Here is a 14429-nt window from a genome sequence, read left to right as displayed (position 1 = left end):
AAGTCGCAATGCCCTTGGTGTTGTGGGCGCAGATAACCAGACACAGGGAAACCAGGAGAAGGTGCAATGCAATGTTACTTAAAGGGGTACTCCGCTCCTAGACATCTTATCCCCAAAGGATAGGGGATAATATGTCTGATCGCATGGGTCCCGCAGCTGGGGACCCCCATGATCTCCCTGCTGCACCCAGCGTTCGTTTAGATCATCGGGTACAGAACCAGAGGCTTGTGACGTCCCGGCCATCCCCCGCTCATGACATCAAAACCACGAGCCTCCACCCCTCATTGCCAGTCATCCAGCACTGGAGGTCTGGGGTACTGCAGCTGAGATCGCGGGGGTCAAAAGCAGTGGGCCCCCCGCGATCAGACATGTTATCCCCTATCCTTTGTATAGGGAATAAGATGTCTAGGGACGCAGTACCCCTTTAAAGTAACTTCAGATGGTTAATAGTGTTGAGCGGCATAGGCCATATTCGAATTCGCGAATATTCGCGAATATATGGACGAATATTCGTCATATTCGCGAATATTCGCATATTCGTAATACCCCCGTTGTATTTTCGCATCTGTACATATTCGCATGTGCGAAAATTCAAATATGTGGAAAATCGCATGTGCGAAAATTACCATTCGCACGTATTCGCATATGCGAAAATTAGCGCATGCACATTTTCATATATGCGAATATTCGCACGCCGGTCTCACACAGTAGTATTACAGCCTTCTTTACACCACACAAGCTGGAAGCAGAGAGGGATGATCACTGTGATGTGTACTGTGAAAAATAAAAATAAAAAAAACGAATATTCGTAATTACGAATATATAGCGCTCACTTCATTAGATATCCAGGTTTAGTGTTGCTCGCGAATATTTGCAATGCGAATTTTATTCGTGAATATCGCATATTCGTGACTTCGCAAATATTCGCGAATATAGCACTATATATTCGTAATTACGAATATTTGTTTTGTAAATTTTTTTTTTTTTTTCACAGTACACATCACAGTGATCATCCCTCTCTGCTTCCAGATGTGTGGTGTAAAGAAGGCTCTAATACTACTGTGTGAGACTGGTGTGCGAATTTTCGCATGAGTAAATTGTTTCGCATATGCGATTTTTGCATGCTTGATTTTTGCTTATGTTAATGTTCGCACATAGTAATTTTCGCATACCTAAATTTCGCATGCGAGAATATTTGTTTATATTCGCATATGACATTTATGCACATGTTAATGTTCGTATATGCGAAGAATTTGTGCATTCGAAAAATTTGCATACGTAAATAGCTGTTACGCCGAGCGCTCCGGGTCCCCGTTCCTCCCCGGAGCGCTCGCCTCATCCTCGTTGCTGCAGCGCCCCGGTCAGATCCACTGACCGGGTGCGCTGCGGTCCCGCCTCCAGCCGGGATGCGATTCGCGATGCGGGTGGCGCCCGCTCGCGATGCGCACCCCGGTCCCCGTACCTGACTCGCTCTCCGTCGGTCCTGTCCCGGCGCGCGCGGCTCCGCTCCCTAGGGCGCGCGCGCGCCGGGTCTCTGCGATTTAAAGGGCCAGTGCACCAATGTTGGTGCCTGGCCCAATCTTCCCAATTACCAATTAGTGTGATCACCTGTGCACTTCCCTATATTACCTCACTTCCCCTGCACTCCCTTGCCGGATCTTGTTGCCTTAGTGCCTAGTGAAAGCGTTCCCTTGTCTGTTCCTAGCCCGTGTTCCTGACCTCCTGCCGTTGCCCCTGACTACGATCCTTGCTGCCTGCCTCGACCTTCTGCTACGTCCGACCTTGCTTCTGCCTACTCCCTTGTACCTCGCCTATCTTCAGCATCTTCAGCAGCCAGAGAGGTGAGCCGTTGCTAGTGGATACGACCTGGTCACTACCGCCGCAGCAAGACCATCCCGCTTTGCGGCGGGCTCTGGTGAAAACCTGTAGTGGCTTAGAACCGGTCCACTAGCGCGGTCCTCGCCAATCCCTCTCTGGCACAGAGGATCCACCTCCTGCCAGCCGGCATCGTGACAGTAGATCCGGCCATGGATCCCGCTGAAGATCCTACACTGGTCGCCCAGCTAGCCCTAAAGATCGCCCAACGAGATCAACAGCTGGCATACTTGACCTCCGAGGCACTGCGTATTCAGTCACAGATACAGCAGCTGCAGCCGCAGATACAGCAACAGCTACAGCTGCAACTACCATCTCCTCCGCCGGCTCCTGCAACTCCTCCGCAGCAACCGGCCGTTCCTAACCCCTGCTTGTCCCTGCCGGACAAATTTGGCGTAAAGATCGCCCAACGAGTTCAACAGCTGGCATACTTGATCTCCGAGACACAGCGTCTTCAGTCACAGTTACAGCAGCTGCTGCCGCAGATACAGCAACTTCAGTCACAGCAGCTGCTGCCGCAGATACAGCAACTTCAGTCACAGCTACAGCTGCAACAACCATCTCCTCCGCCGGCTCCTGCAACTCCTCCGCAGCAACCGGCCGTTCTTAACCCCTGCTTGTCCCTGCCGGACAAGTTTGATGGGGACCGCAATGATTCTGCCACAGCCACAGTCCAGTCCTTCTTCGCTGAGGTCCGTGGTGTCTTCGAGGAGCCTGCCCGAGCTTCTTCTGCCGAGATTGCCCTGCTGAACCTGGAACAGGGTGTTTCTTCCGTTGGCGAGTACGCCATTCAGTTCCGTGCTCTTGCTTACGAGTTGTCCTGGAATAGTGAGGTTCTCTGCGCGACCTTTAAAAAAGGCCTATCCAGCAACATTAAAGATGTTCTGGCCGCACGAGAGACTCCTGCTGACCTACATGAACTCATTCATCTTGCCACTCGCATTGACATGCGTTCTTCCGGATGGCGTCTGGAGCTCCGCCTGGATATGGACTTTGTTCGCACGAAGCGTTTTTTCTCCCCGGCTCCTCTCTCCTCTGGTCCTCTGCAATCCGTTCCTGTGCTTCCCGCCACGGAGGCTATGCAAGCTGACCGGTCTCGCTTGACACCTCAAGAGAGGACACGACGCCGCATGGAGAATCTTTGCCTGTACTATGCCGGTACCGAACACTTCCTGAAGGATTGTCCTATCCGTCCTCCCCGCCTGGAAAGACGTACGCTGACTCCGCACAAAGGTGACACAGTTCTTGATGTCAACTCTGCTTCTCCACGCCTTACTGTGCCTGTGCGGATATCTGCCTCTACCTTCTCCTTCTCTACTATGGTCTTCTTGGATTCCGGATCTGCAGGAAAAATTTTTTTGGCCTCTCTCATCAACAGGTTCTACGTCCCCGTGACCAGTCTCGCCAGACCTCTCTACATCTATTGTATTAACAATGAAAGATTGGACTGTCTCATGCGTTTCCGCACAGAACCCCTCCTAATGTGCATCGGACCTCATCACGGAAAAATTGACTTTTTTTTCCTCAGGTTCTTTGGCCCCAAGAAGAGGGGGAGACCCAAGGGGGGGGGTACTGTTACGCCGAGCGCTCCGGGTCCCCGTTCCTCCCCGGAGCGCTCGCCTCATCCTCGTTGCTGCAGCGCCCCGGTCAGATCCACTGACCGGGTGCGCTGCGGTCCCGCCTCCAGCCGGGATGCGATTCGCGATGCGGGTGGCGCCCGCTCGCGATGCGCACCCCGGTCCCCGTACCTGACTCGCTCTCCGTCGGTCCTGTCCCGGCGCGCGCGGCTCCGCTCCCTAGGGCGCGCGCGCGCCGGGTCTCTGCGATTTAAAGGGCCAGTGCACCAATGTTGGTGCCTGGCCCAATCTTCCCAATTACCAATTAGTGTGATCACCTGTGCACTTCCCTATATTACCTCACTTCCCCTGCACTCCCTTGCCGGATCTTGTTGCCTTAGTGCCTAGTGAAAGCGTTCCCTTGTCTGTTCCTAGCCCGTGTTCCTGACCTCCTGCCGTTGCCCCTGACTACGATCCTTGCTGCCTGCCTCGACCTTCTGCTACGTCCGACCTTGCTTCTGCCTACTCCCTTGTACCTCGCCTATCTTCAGCATCTTCAGCAGCCAGAGAGGTGAGCCGTTGCTAGTGGATACGACCTGGTCACTACCGCCGCAGCAAGACCATCCCGCTTTGCGGCGGGCTCTGGTGAATACCTGTAGTGGCTTAGAACCGGTCCACTAGCGCGGTCCTCGCCAATCCCTCTCTGGCACAGAGGATCCACTACCTGCCAGCCGGCATCGTGACAATAGCATGATCTTCAATTCGCGTATGCGAACATAAACAAAATTCGTATATGCGAACATGAGCGAAACATTCACATATGCGAATATTTACATATACGGACATTTTCCTATACGAACATTAACATAAAAAACATAATTCGCGTATGCGAAAAATAACATATGCTAAAATCGCATATGCGAAAATTACCATACACTAAAATCGCATATGCGAACATAAACGTATGCTAAAATTCGCACACCAGTCTCACACATTAGTATTAGAGCCTTCTTTACACCACACAAGCTGGAAGCAGAGAGGGGTGATCACTGTGATGTGTACTGTGAAAAAAAAAAAAATTTAAATTAACAAAACGAATATTCGTAATTACGAATATATAGAGCTATATTCGCGAATATTTGCGAATATGCGATATTCGCGAATAAAATTCGCATTGCGAATATTCACGAGCAACACTACAACACTATCCAGGTTACACATAAGGCAGATATAAGAGCAAGAGTGCATCTGACATGTTTCGCGCTCATTTGTGCCTAGTCATAGAATTCCTGTGACTACGCGGAACTAAGTGCAAAATGCTTCAGATTTCCAATATAGCGAGGAGTTTTCACTTTTCATCCTTGTGTCGGACACTTTCTTCTTTGCATAAGGTGATAGCCAGACTTCTTCCTTTACTTTGAATATGTTACTATGACTTGTGGAGTACTTTTGTACTCACTGAAGCAGGGTCTTCTAAGATGTGTAGCTGTGGTAACTTGAAAGACTGTAGCACAGGATCCCACACCTTTCTGAGACATGTTCCAGATGGGTATCCCCCAACTTGCAATTGGTCCGCTCAGCCATACCAGGTCTTCGGGGCAAGCAATGCCCGGTTTCTAGGTTTGCAATCAGGCCCTTAAAAAAGCTTCTCCTGAAAGCTCTCTTGACTGTAGTAGACACCCTGCCAGCCAGGGCTGGTGCAAGGATTTTTGCCACCCTAGGTAAATGCTAATTTTGCCACTCCCCTTGACACGCCCCACCTTACTACTGAGAAGACACACTATAAAAAACCTCTTTCTTATATAATCACCTTACTACCAGGGTGACACACTGTAGCAAACCTCCTCATGTAATCTCCTTACTACTGGGGTGACACACTATAACAAACCACTTTCCTATGTAATCACCTTATTACCAGGGTGACAGACTGTAGCAAACCTCCTCCTCATGTAATCTCCTTACTACTGGGATGACACACTGTAGCAAACCTCCTCCTCATGTAATCTCCTTACTACTGGGGTGACACACTGTTACAAACCTCCTCCTCATGTAATCTCCTTACCACAGGGGTGACACACAGTAACAGACCTCCTCCTCATGTAATCTCCTTACTACAGGAGTGACACACTATAACAAACCTCCTCCTCATGTAATCTCCTTACTACTGGGGTGACACACAGTAACGAACCTCCTACTTATGTAATTACCTTACTACTGGGATGACACACATCAGAGGGAGGTTATGGTGGTGCTGCTGGGTGAGCTGGTTGAGCGAGTGGTTCAGATAGTGACTGTCTAACTTTCTTGTGGCGGACAGAGCGGCGCCCCCATAAAGAGGGCGCTGTAGGCGGTTGCCTATTTTGCCAATAGGCAGAGCGTGCCCTGCTGTCAGCGTGGAACAGGCTTGGTGAGAGGATAGCTTGTTTTTTCTCTCTTTTTCTTCTCATACTCTCCTCATACTATACACCCTAACTTCCATGTTCCTATAAGGGCCAAAGCCCTTATAGGAACCTATCACCTTTATGTGAGCTTGTCAGTTTAACTGGGACAAAGATAGAATATACAAATTTAGCAATGACTTTTTTTTAAAGACCTTAACGTTTATCTGCTACCCGTTGCGGGACATTACATTCTCATAATTACATTCGAGAACATGGATAAACCTTATAAGTCTCCTGCATAGGTCGTGAAGTGTTAGAAACGCCTGTGTGAATCTAAGGATGGGGATTAGGACTTTTTTTTTAGCCCTCCCACAGCACCACTCCCCTTGCAGTACTCGGCCTTGTCCTTTTCCAAAATTGAGTCTCTATAGCAACATTGAAGTTCTTTTTTTTTCCACCCTCCTTTGAGGGTATTGTGCTGATGGTTTTTTTTTTCCCCTTCAAATGGGGTAGAAGAAGAATAAGGGACTCATTCCCACCTCCCAGCCAAACATTCCTTGTACGCAGACATGTCCGAGTCAGGACGTCTGATAAAAATGTTTCTAAAACATTTTAGGAGCATTTTGTCCCCCTGCGTGCAATAGATGAGGCGCACATGGCAGAAATGATTTATTCTCACCTTGCCACCCTATTCTGGCAATGTACTGAACGCACGGGGGACGGCACAATAGTGTTTTATGCTGGCGATTTATTTATTTTTTTTGTATGTACTCTGTGCCAACATTGAATATAGTTGTTCTATAAAAGGATGAATGAGAAAAGATCAGTGTTCTCCGCTGCCCGGGCATGCTGGGAGTTGTAGTTTTGCAACTGCTGGAGGTGCCCTGGTTGGGAAACACTGCATTAGGTGGTAAACTGCATACAGTGAACCAGAGTAATAAAAAGATATATACAGAACACAGTCACAGTTATGGACACTTTTTCACAGATTTATTTTACTTTATTAAACTTTTTCAGTACAAAATATGCAATATCTTAAAGTGTGCCTGTCATATCACAGAAAAAAATAATACCTATATATGTTACTCTCTAGGTCATGTAGATGCTTTACATGTCTTTGTTATGTGTCAATCTTCTGTATTAGGCTCACAAATCCCTCCGTTCTGCTGCTCACTCATTCTGACATCCACTGCTCAGGAAGTGGCATGTCTGAGGCAAGCACTGAGCCCGCCCCTCACTCACCATGTAATCACCGGTTAAACCCCCCAAAGGACGAGGGGGCACTCCCTCCGTCTGTAGAAGGAAAAGTTTAGTCTCAAGGGGAGACACGCCTTCTTTACCATGAGAACTGTGAACTTATGGAACAGTCTACCTCAGGAACTGGTCACAACAGGAAGAATTTACAGCTTTAAAACAGGGTTAGATACATTCCTGGAACAAAATAACATTAATGCTTATGAAGAAATATAAAATCCCATCCCTTCCCCAATATCGCGCCACACCCCTACCCTTCAATTCCCTGGTTGAACTTGATGGACATATGTCTTTTTTTGACCGTACTAACTATGTAACTATGTAACATCCTCCCTGAGTCTGCTGTGCTGGATCTCTTTATCCAATCACTGCAGGCTGCTCTGTAACCCCCTCCTCTCTCTTTTCAGACAGGAGTCTGATAGACAGGAAAGGAGTGAGCACAGAGGAGTGCTAGTCCCGCCCTCACTTCCTGGGCTTTGTCCCAGCCTGTGCTTCAGCAGGGACAAAGATTATGCTGGAGCTGAACAGGATTATGAGATTTAAAAAAAATGTTATGAAGTATATTAGAAAGGTTGCCAAAAAGTTTTTGAATCTGACATTGACCATTTAAAGTAAATTATATGCGATACAGTGCAAAATGAAATTGAATACAGAAACACAGATACCTATAAAACATGTCTAAATATCAAACAAGTGAACAAGGCGTCTACAAGGTTACTGTTCCATTGTAGATATGCATATCCCAGAAGGTAAATAGAAAAGAGAGACATGTGGACAAACATTTTCAACAGCATAACCCTGTAGTTTTCCATATAATTGAACCAAAAATTGAAAGAACTTAATCTCCTGGAGTTGCTGGGAAAACAGATAGTAAACCAACACACCAGAGAAGACAAACAAGACCCACAAAGGAGGGGAGATGGGAATAAGGAACCCTATGTATAACCATTAGTTTAACAGAATGGGTTCCCAGAGCCGGCTCTGCCTATAAGCAAAATAGGCAGCCGCCTAGAGCGCCCTCTTGATGGGGGAAGGGGGGGGGGCACTGCTCTGCTTGCTGCAAGAAAGTTAGACAACCAGCATCCGAACCACTCGCTCAGCCACCAGCTGACATAGCAGCTGATTACATGAGGAGGGTGTTTGTTACAGTGTGTAACCCCAGTAGTAAGGTGGGGCGTGTCAAAGGGTGGGCCAGTGGGCGAAGTCCAGAGGGCGGCAAAATTTGCTTTTTCCTAGGGTGGCAAAAATCCTTGCACCAGCCCTGTAGGTATCATCTTGTGCACAATGCAGCAGAATCCCATTGAAAAGGAGGGAGCTCCGCTCAACAGCTCCGGGAGAATTGCAATATAGAGATGAAGCCTGCAGAGCAGGTCACTGGTGCAGCCTAAAATACACTGCAGATCCATTACATGTGACCCTACCCTTATAAAGTATTCCTTCAGTAGTACAACCCTTAGGGCGATATAGGTGTACTGGAGCCCCCCTGGAAAGACTTAACTAATACACAGGGATGGCATATCCGCTTTAGGGTGGGGTCAAACGTGTCCTATTTTGCTGTATATTTGCTGCTGCGTATTTTCCTACCCATTGAAGTCAACTGGTAGGAAAATACGCAGCAAAATACGGCACAAATTTTTATTTCTATTCCATGTGAGAGATTTATGGAAACCTGTGTAGAGGAAGAATTGATCAGGTGCCCAGAGCAACCATTCAGATTGTTTCATTAATTTTTAAGATGGCCTCTGAAAAATGAAAGAAGCGATCTGATTGGTTGCTATGGGCAACTGGTCAACTTTTCCTCTGCACAGGTTTTGATAAATAAATATATGAAACAAAAAAAAAAATATATATATATATATATAGTTCATTTTCAGATTGCTAATATAATGGCTAGTTGTTCATAATATTCTGTCTTTTATTCCGCAGAGATGCAGCGTCGAGTTATCACTGAGAGAGGATCGGGTGCACTCTTTGTTACGTCAGCTGGCGACCTTAAGAAACGAAGGGACAGCATTACCTGATGGCGTTGCTGACAAGGAAGAGTTAATAAGGGAGAAGTGGGATATGTTGAAGGTGAGAGCATATGTGTAAGGCAATGTTTCCCAACCAATGCGCCTCCAGCTGTTGCAAAACTACAGCTCCTAGCATGCCCGGACAGTCAAATGCAGATGAATGCTGGGAGTTTCAGTTTTACAACAGCTGGAGGCACACTGGTTGGGAAAAAGTTGCATAAGGACTCACATGAGGTCCTAGTCCACTTCGGTGTCTAAATGTGGTTCTAAACTACTGCCCCTATAGATATCATTGGATTTAGTTGCATCTAATGTGGCTAGAAACTTTGTTAAAGTGCAAAAATAAAATAACAAATAATATGTAAAACTAACACTAAAATGGTTCTCAATTACACAAAGAGTTAAAAGGTTAAAACTAAACATGTTAGTTCCTAAGAAAGTAATAATAATAATAATAATAAATATATAATATATATATTTTTTTTAATGAAAACAAGTGTATGACCCATATCAGCATGGGTTTATGAGGGAGCAGTCCTGTCAAAGTAATCTGTTCAGCTTTTATGAGGAGGTGAGCTCCAGACTGAACCAAGGTGACTTGCTGGATATCGTATATCATGATTTTTCTAAAGCATTTGATACTGTGCCACATAAAAGGGTAGTTCTTAAAATGAGAATGCTTGGGGTGGGGGAAAATGTGTGTAAATGAGTAAGTTACGGAGGATGGTTATTAATGGTACATACTCTGATTGGGTGACTGTTACTAGTGGGGACCACAGGGGTTAGTTATGGGTTCTATTTTCTTTAGTGTATTTATTAATTACCTTGTAGAGGGATTGTATAGTAAATGGTACATTATGCAGATAATGCTAATGTGTATAAAGTGATTAACACAATAGAAGACTGTGCACTGTGTAATAGATAACACAACAGAAGACAGTGCACTGTGTATTGTAGACAACACAATAGAAGACCGTGCACTGTGTATAGTAGATAACTCAATAAAAGATTTCAATAGACTGGATGCATATCTGAAGTATAAGACTATAGCTCTTAGATTGTTAAGATGGATCGTTGATTCAAAAATACATTTCCTAGGCAAATTGGCTCTGCTACAGCTGATATCTCTTGCACGAAATGTTTCCAGCACTGTTCTAAATATTTGTAATTTTATTTTTATTTTGGACTGTAAGTCCAATGGTTGGATTATTAGTTTGTATCTCTTGGATGTGTCCATTGATTAAACATTTTCCCTTTAATTTTGCCCCAAAGGCCGGGGTTCCAGGCTGCTTCCCTATCTTCTTACATTAAAATGCCCTTTAGCTCTCTATTGGAAATGGTCCTTCCTACCCTGTCTATATGACCTATATGTAAGGGTTACAAAGGTCTGCAATGTGTAATATATATGACAGCTGCTTTAAACAACCAGCTTGATCGATCTTATGCCACCTGGACATCCGGGGATGACTCCAGAGATCTATTGCCTTTCTTTATTGTAATATTGTACTTGAAGGTCAGCGCAACCTATATATATATATATATATATATATATATATATATATATATAGATATAAATATACTGTATAGTAATCACTATGGGAACTCCAGCACAGGATTGCTCAGGTGTGGTGCAGTGTAACCCCCAGTGTGCCACACTGGATCCACATAGAACTTCCTCCGTAAGGAAACAGCACCCAACACCAGGTCCAGGTAAAGTGCAAGCTACAGGGTCTTTATTGCATCAAGAGAAACGGTTTCTCTTGATGCAATAAAGACCCTGTAGCTTGCACTTTACCTGGACCTGGTGTTGGGTGCTGTTTCCTTACGGAGGAAGTTCTATAAATATACTGTATATATAATTTTATTTATAGATATACAATATTTTTGTGCTGTTTTGGCTAATGGATAAGTGGCTTTAATTCACACTATGTGTATTGACAGATCCTATTTAATCTCTATTACATACTGTATTTCTTTGATAAAGCATTATTTATTGATAATTGGTGGCCCAATCACTTGTCTGCTTTCACTATTAGAAAACATGAAGGGGTTTTACTGTGAAAAAATTAAAATGTACCTATCTTAGGGACATGTAAAAAGTTTTGATCAGTTGGGGTCTGAGTCTCAAACCCCGACGAATCTCTAGAATGAGCGGGGAGAGAGGTAGGGGGTGAAGCACTTTTCTCCCCACTCCCTGTCTATGGAACCAGGGTGATCCCATTGACTTACATTGTGTGACCATCTCGGTCATGTGATACATGTGAGTCAGGATTGAATGCACTTCTCTCAGCTCTATCTAGGCATCTGTTGCAGTATCAACACTCAGACCCGACCAATCAAAACTTTTCATGTCTCTACAATATATGGTAAGTATTATTTCAATGATATTGCCTATTTAAGACGAGATACCAATGTGTGAGATGAACCCTTGGACTTCCATCCTTCATTAGGACGTTCTCCTTTCATTGCTTTTTCAGGCACAGCTGCTAATGTGAACATGTGGCTGTGCCTGATACTACAGTTCAGTAGCATTCACTTGAAAATGGTAGGTCCAAACATAGCCATATGTAGGGATGAGGCGTGTTGCCTGACAAGAAACAGCATTCACAGGGTGCATAGTCTAAGTAGTAGTTTGTCATAGTCTAACTAGTAGTTTGGTTTGGCCTTCCACCCAGTCACTGGCTGGACACATACCATGTGTAGAATCCAAGGCACCAGAATAATGACCAAGATAAAATCCTCTTTTATTTATTATCCATTAAAAGTTGAGAAAACACAAGGGCAACAAAAGATTTGGGATTTTTTTAGAGGCTCGATAAAGGTAATTTTTGCCAAAACTTTTGCCGTTGAATTTTCCAATTTTTATGGATAACTAGCAGAGTACCCAGCGGTGCCTGGTCTTCCTACCTAAACCTAGGAGAGGAAAAGTAAAATCCCATCCTATCCCATCCTCATATGCCGTCTTTATAACCTCATATCCAGGCCTCATATCCCATCCTCCTATCCCGACTATCCTGTCCTCATTTCCTGTCCCCACATCCCGTCCTCATTTGTCCACAGATGCGAAGCTTGTGGATTAAGGTGAGGCTGAGCTTTGCTAAAGAAATTGTGGTTGAATGACCTATGATTTGGGTGTATCAAGCATAAAAGATGTGTTTGGGCTGAAACAAAAAAGGGCCAAAAATAGAAGAGGCATGGCTTATGGGATGGGAGGGTCTTTCTGTAGGGGTGTGACTTGCAAGCTGGACTGACACACTCACCAGGAGATGCAGAGCGGAGCTTGTAGAGTACGGTACCAGGAGTCTTATCGAATTGCATGGGACTTTAGACAAAAACCCTGATCCTTGCATACGGGGGTAGATTAGGGGTTAATTGAACTATTCTATATTTTTAGTTGACATATAAGTAACATGTGACCAAGTTTAATTGAAATATCACCAGCCATTTGAAAGATATGCTGGAACATACACACACATTTTCACAGATTCTGGTGCCTTGGATGCTTCATATGGGATTCAAAAGGTATATGTAAGAATATCGGCCAAAAAGGTATACGATGTACACCACCTCTTAGCTGCAGGAGATCCATTCACTGTAATAGCTCAAACATAGTCTATCAGTGCCTACGTCCTGAACATCTTTTTTTTTTTTTTTTAATTGTGCTGGGGCCAATGGGTTTGCCACCTTTTGCAGGTATTCCAATGTATATCTCAGGCGTAGCCCCAAAACATGATATGATTGAGGCCTTATTCCAGGGTTGTCATCAGCTGTCTGGGCAATGCGGGAGTTGTAGTTTTACAACAGCTGAAGGCACCCTGGTTTGGAAACATTGCCTTAAAGGGGTACTCCGCCCCTAGACATCAACGTCACGGCTTGGCCCCCCTCAATGCAAGTCTATGGGAGGGGGCGTGACAGCCGTCACGCCCCCTCCCATAGACTTGCATTGAGGGGGCGTGGCCATGACATTGCAAGCCTCTGCCCCGCCTCGCCAGTCATCCGGAACAGAGCATAGTTCGCTCTGTGCACCGGATGTCTGGGAGGCCGCAACCGAGATCGCGGGGGGCCCCAGTGGCGGGACCCCCGTGATCAGACATCTTATCCCCTATCATTTGGATAGGGGATAAGATGTCTAGGGGCTGAGTACCCCTTTATTCAGTGGTCTGTCGGCAAATGACTCGGTTTCTGCTCAGCTTTCCATGTGTCTTCACATACCTTTCGCTATCACTCTAACACTGTCTCTCTCTCTCGCTCCTTGTTCTTTTTCCTACAGAGATCTCTTTCTGAAGCCCTGTCAAGCTGTGTCCCCCGTCCCGTCCTCTCTCCCGGTAGTGGGAATCTAGTGCAGCAGCTGGATCAGCAAGTCAAAGAGCTAAAATCTTGGCTTAGAGATACGGAGTTAGCTTTGTATAACTCCAGCCTAAGAGTAGGGAAAGAAGATAATAGCAGAGAAAAGGAAATACTCCAGAGAGAGCTGCACCAGTTCCAGGTGGGTCACTAACTGTCCTTCACACAAGTTTTAATAACTTTTTGTCCCTTTAAATTTCCTCCCCTCCCAATGTTTTGTACTAATCATCTACATAAATAATTTTTTTAATAAGATTTTCCAAGTATTACTCAAATTCAGTGATGCATGCATTCTGCAGAAACTGCACAGTATTTTTTTGGTAAACTTGGGATCCCTATTAGATGGGGCCATTATTGCCCAAACAGGCCAATATCACCCTGTGTAATAGGGCCAGCAATGAGACGGCGAACGAGCAACGCAGATCGGTTTGTTCTGACCTGCCAAAAGAATCATTGCTCATTGGCCGCACATGCAACAGAAGATGGCGGAAGCAAAGGTCTGCACCAGGTATAGGCAAACTTCAGCACTGCGGATGTTGTAGACTACATCTCCCATAATGCTTTGATAATTGTTTTACAGTTCTGGAAATTTTTAGGAACAGCGACTTTTACAAGTGCACCTGAAAGCTGTATCACACTACCATGGTAGAAAAGCTGTATATTTGTCAGCTTATCTATCTATCTATCTATCTATCTAATAAGGTCCTGAAGAGCAGCACCCAAGCGGATAAAGGGTGCCAGTAGTGCAATGCAATAAGACTGGGTGACAAGCCTCTACCATCTTCTTAAGAAAAAGATACAAGGTCTCGGAGGCCTTTTTCACACTTACGTATTTAAAGTGTATCTGTCATATCACAGAAAAAAATTATGCCTACACAGTAGGTCATGCAGATTCTTTACATGTCTTTTTTATGTGTCTTGCTTCTGTATTTGGCTCACAAATCCTTTTGTTCTGCTGCTCACTCATTCTGACATCCACTGCTCAGGAAGGGGTGTGTCTGAGGCAA

The 14429-nt window shown here is 45.3% G+C and overlaps 1 protein-coding gene across 8 annotated transcripts in view; it reads left to right on the top strand.

Annotated features, from left to right (window-relative positions):
• The window catches only part of AKAP6 (A-kinase anchoring protein 6), a 234271-nt gene that overhangs the window by 196514 nt on the left and 23328 nt on the right, over positions 1-14429 (top strand). For 7 of the 8 annotated variants that reach the window (XM_056547013.1, XM_056547006.1, XM_056547008.1 and 4 more), the window contains 2 exons: positions 8993-9139; positions 13349-13564. In XM_056547013.1, coding sequence (XP_056402988.1) covers positions 8993-9139; positions 13349-13564 — 363 coding nt within the window. The remainder of the gene's footprint in view (positions 1-8992; positions 9140-13348; positions 13565-14429) is intronic. The other variant, XM_056547014.1, reaches the window with a different exon arrangement.

This window comes from Hyla sarda, chromosome 11, assembly GCF_029499605.1.
Source record: "Hyla sarda isolate aHylSar1 chromosome 11, aHylSar1.hap1, whole genome shotgun sequence".
Lineage (NCBI taxonomy): Eukaryota > Metazoa > Chordata > Amphibia > Anura > Hylidae > Hyla > Hyla sarda.
The sequence above is the reverse complement of the archived record's forward strand: the minus strand, read 5'-3'. Positions and strand labels throughout refer to the sequence as shown.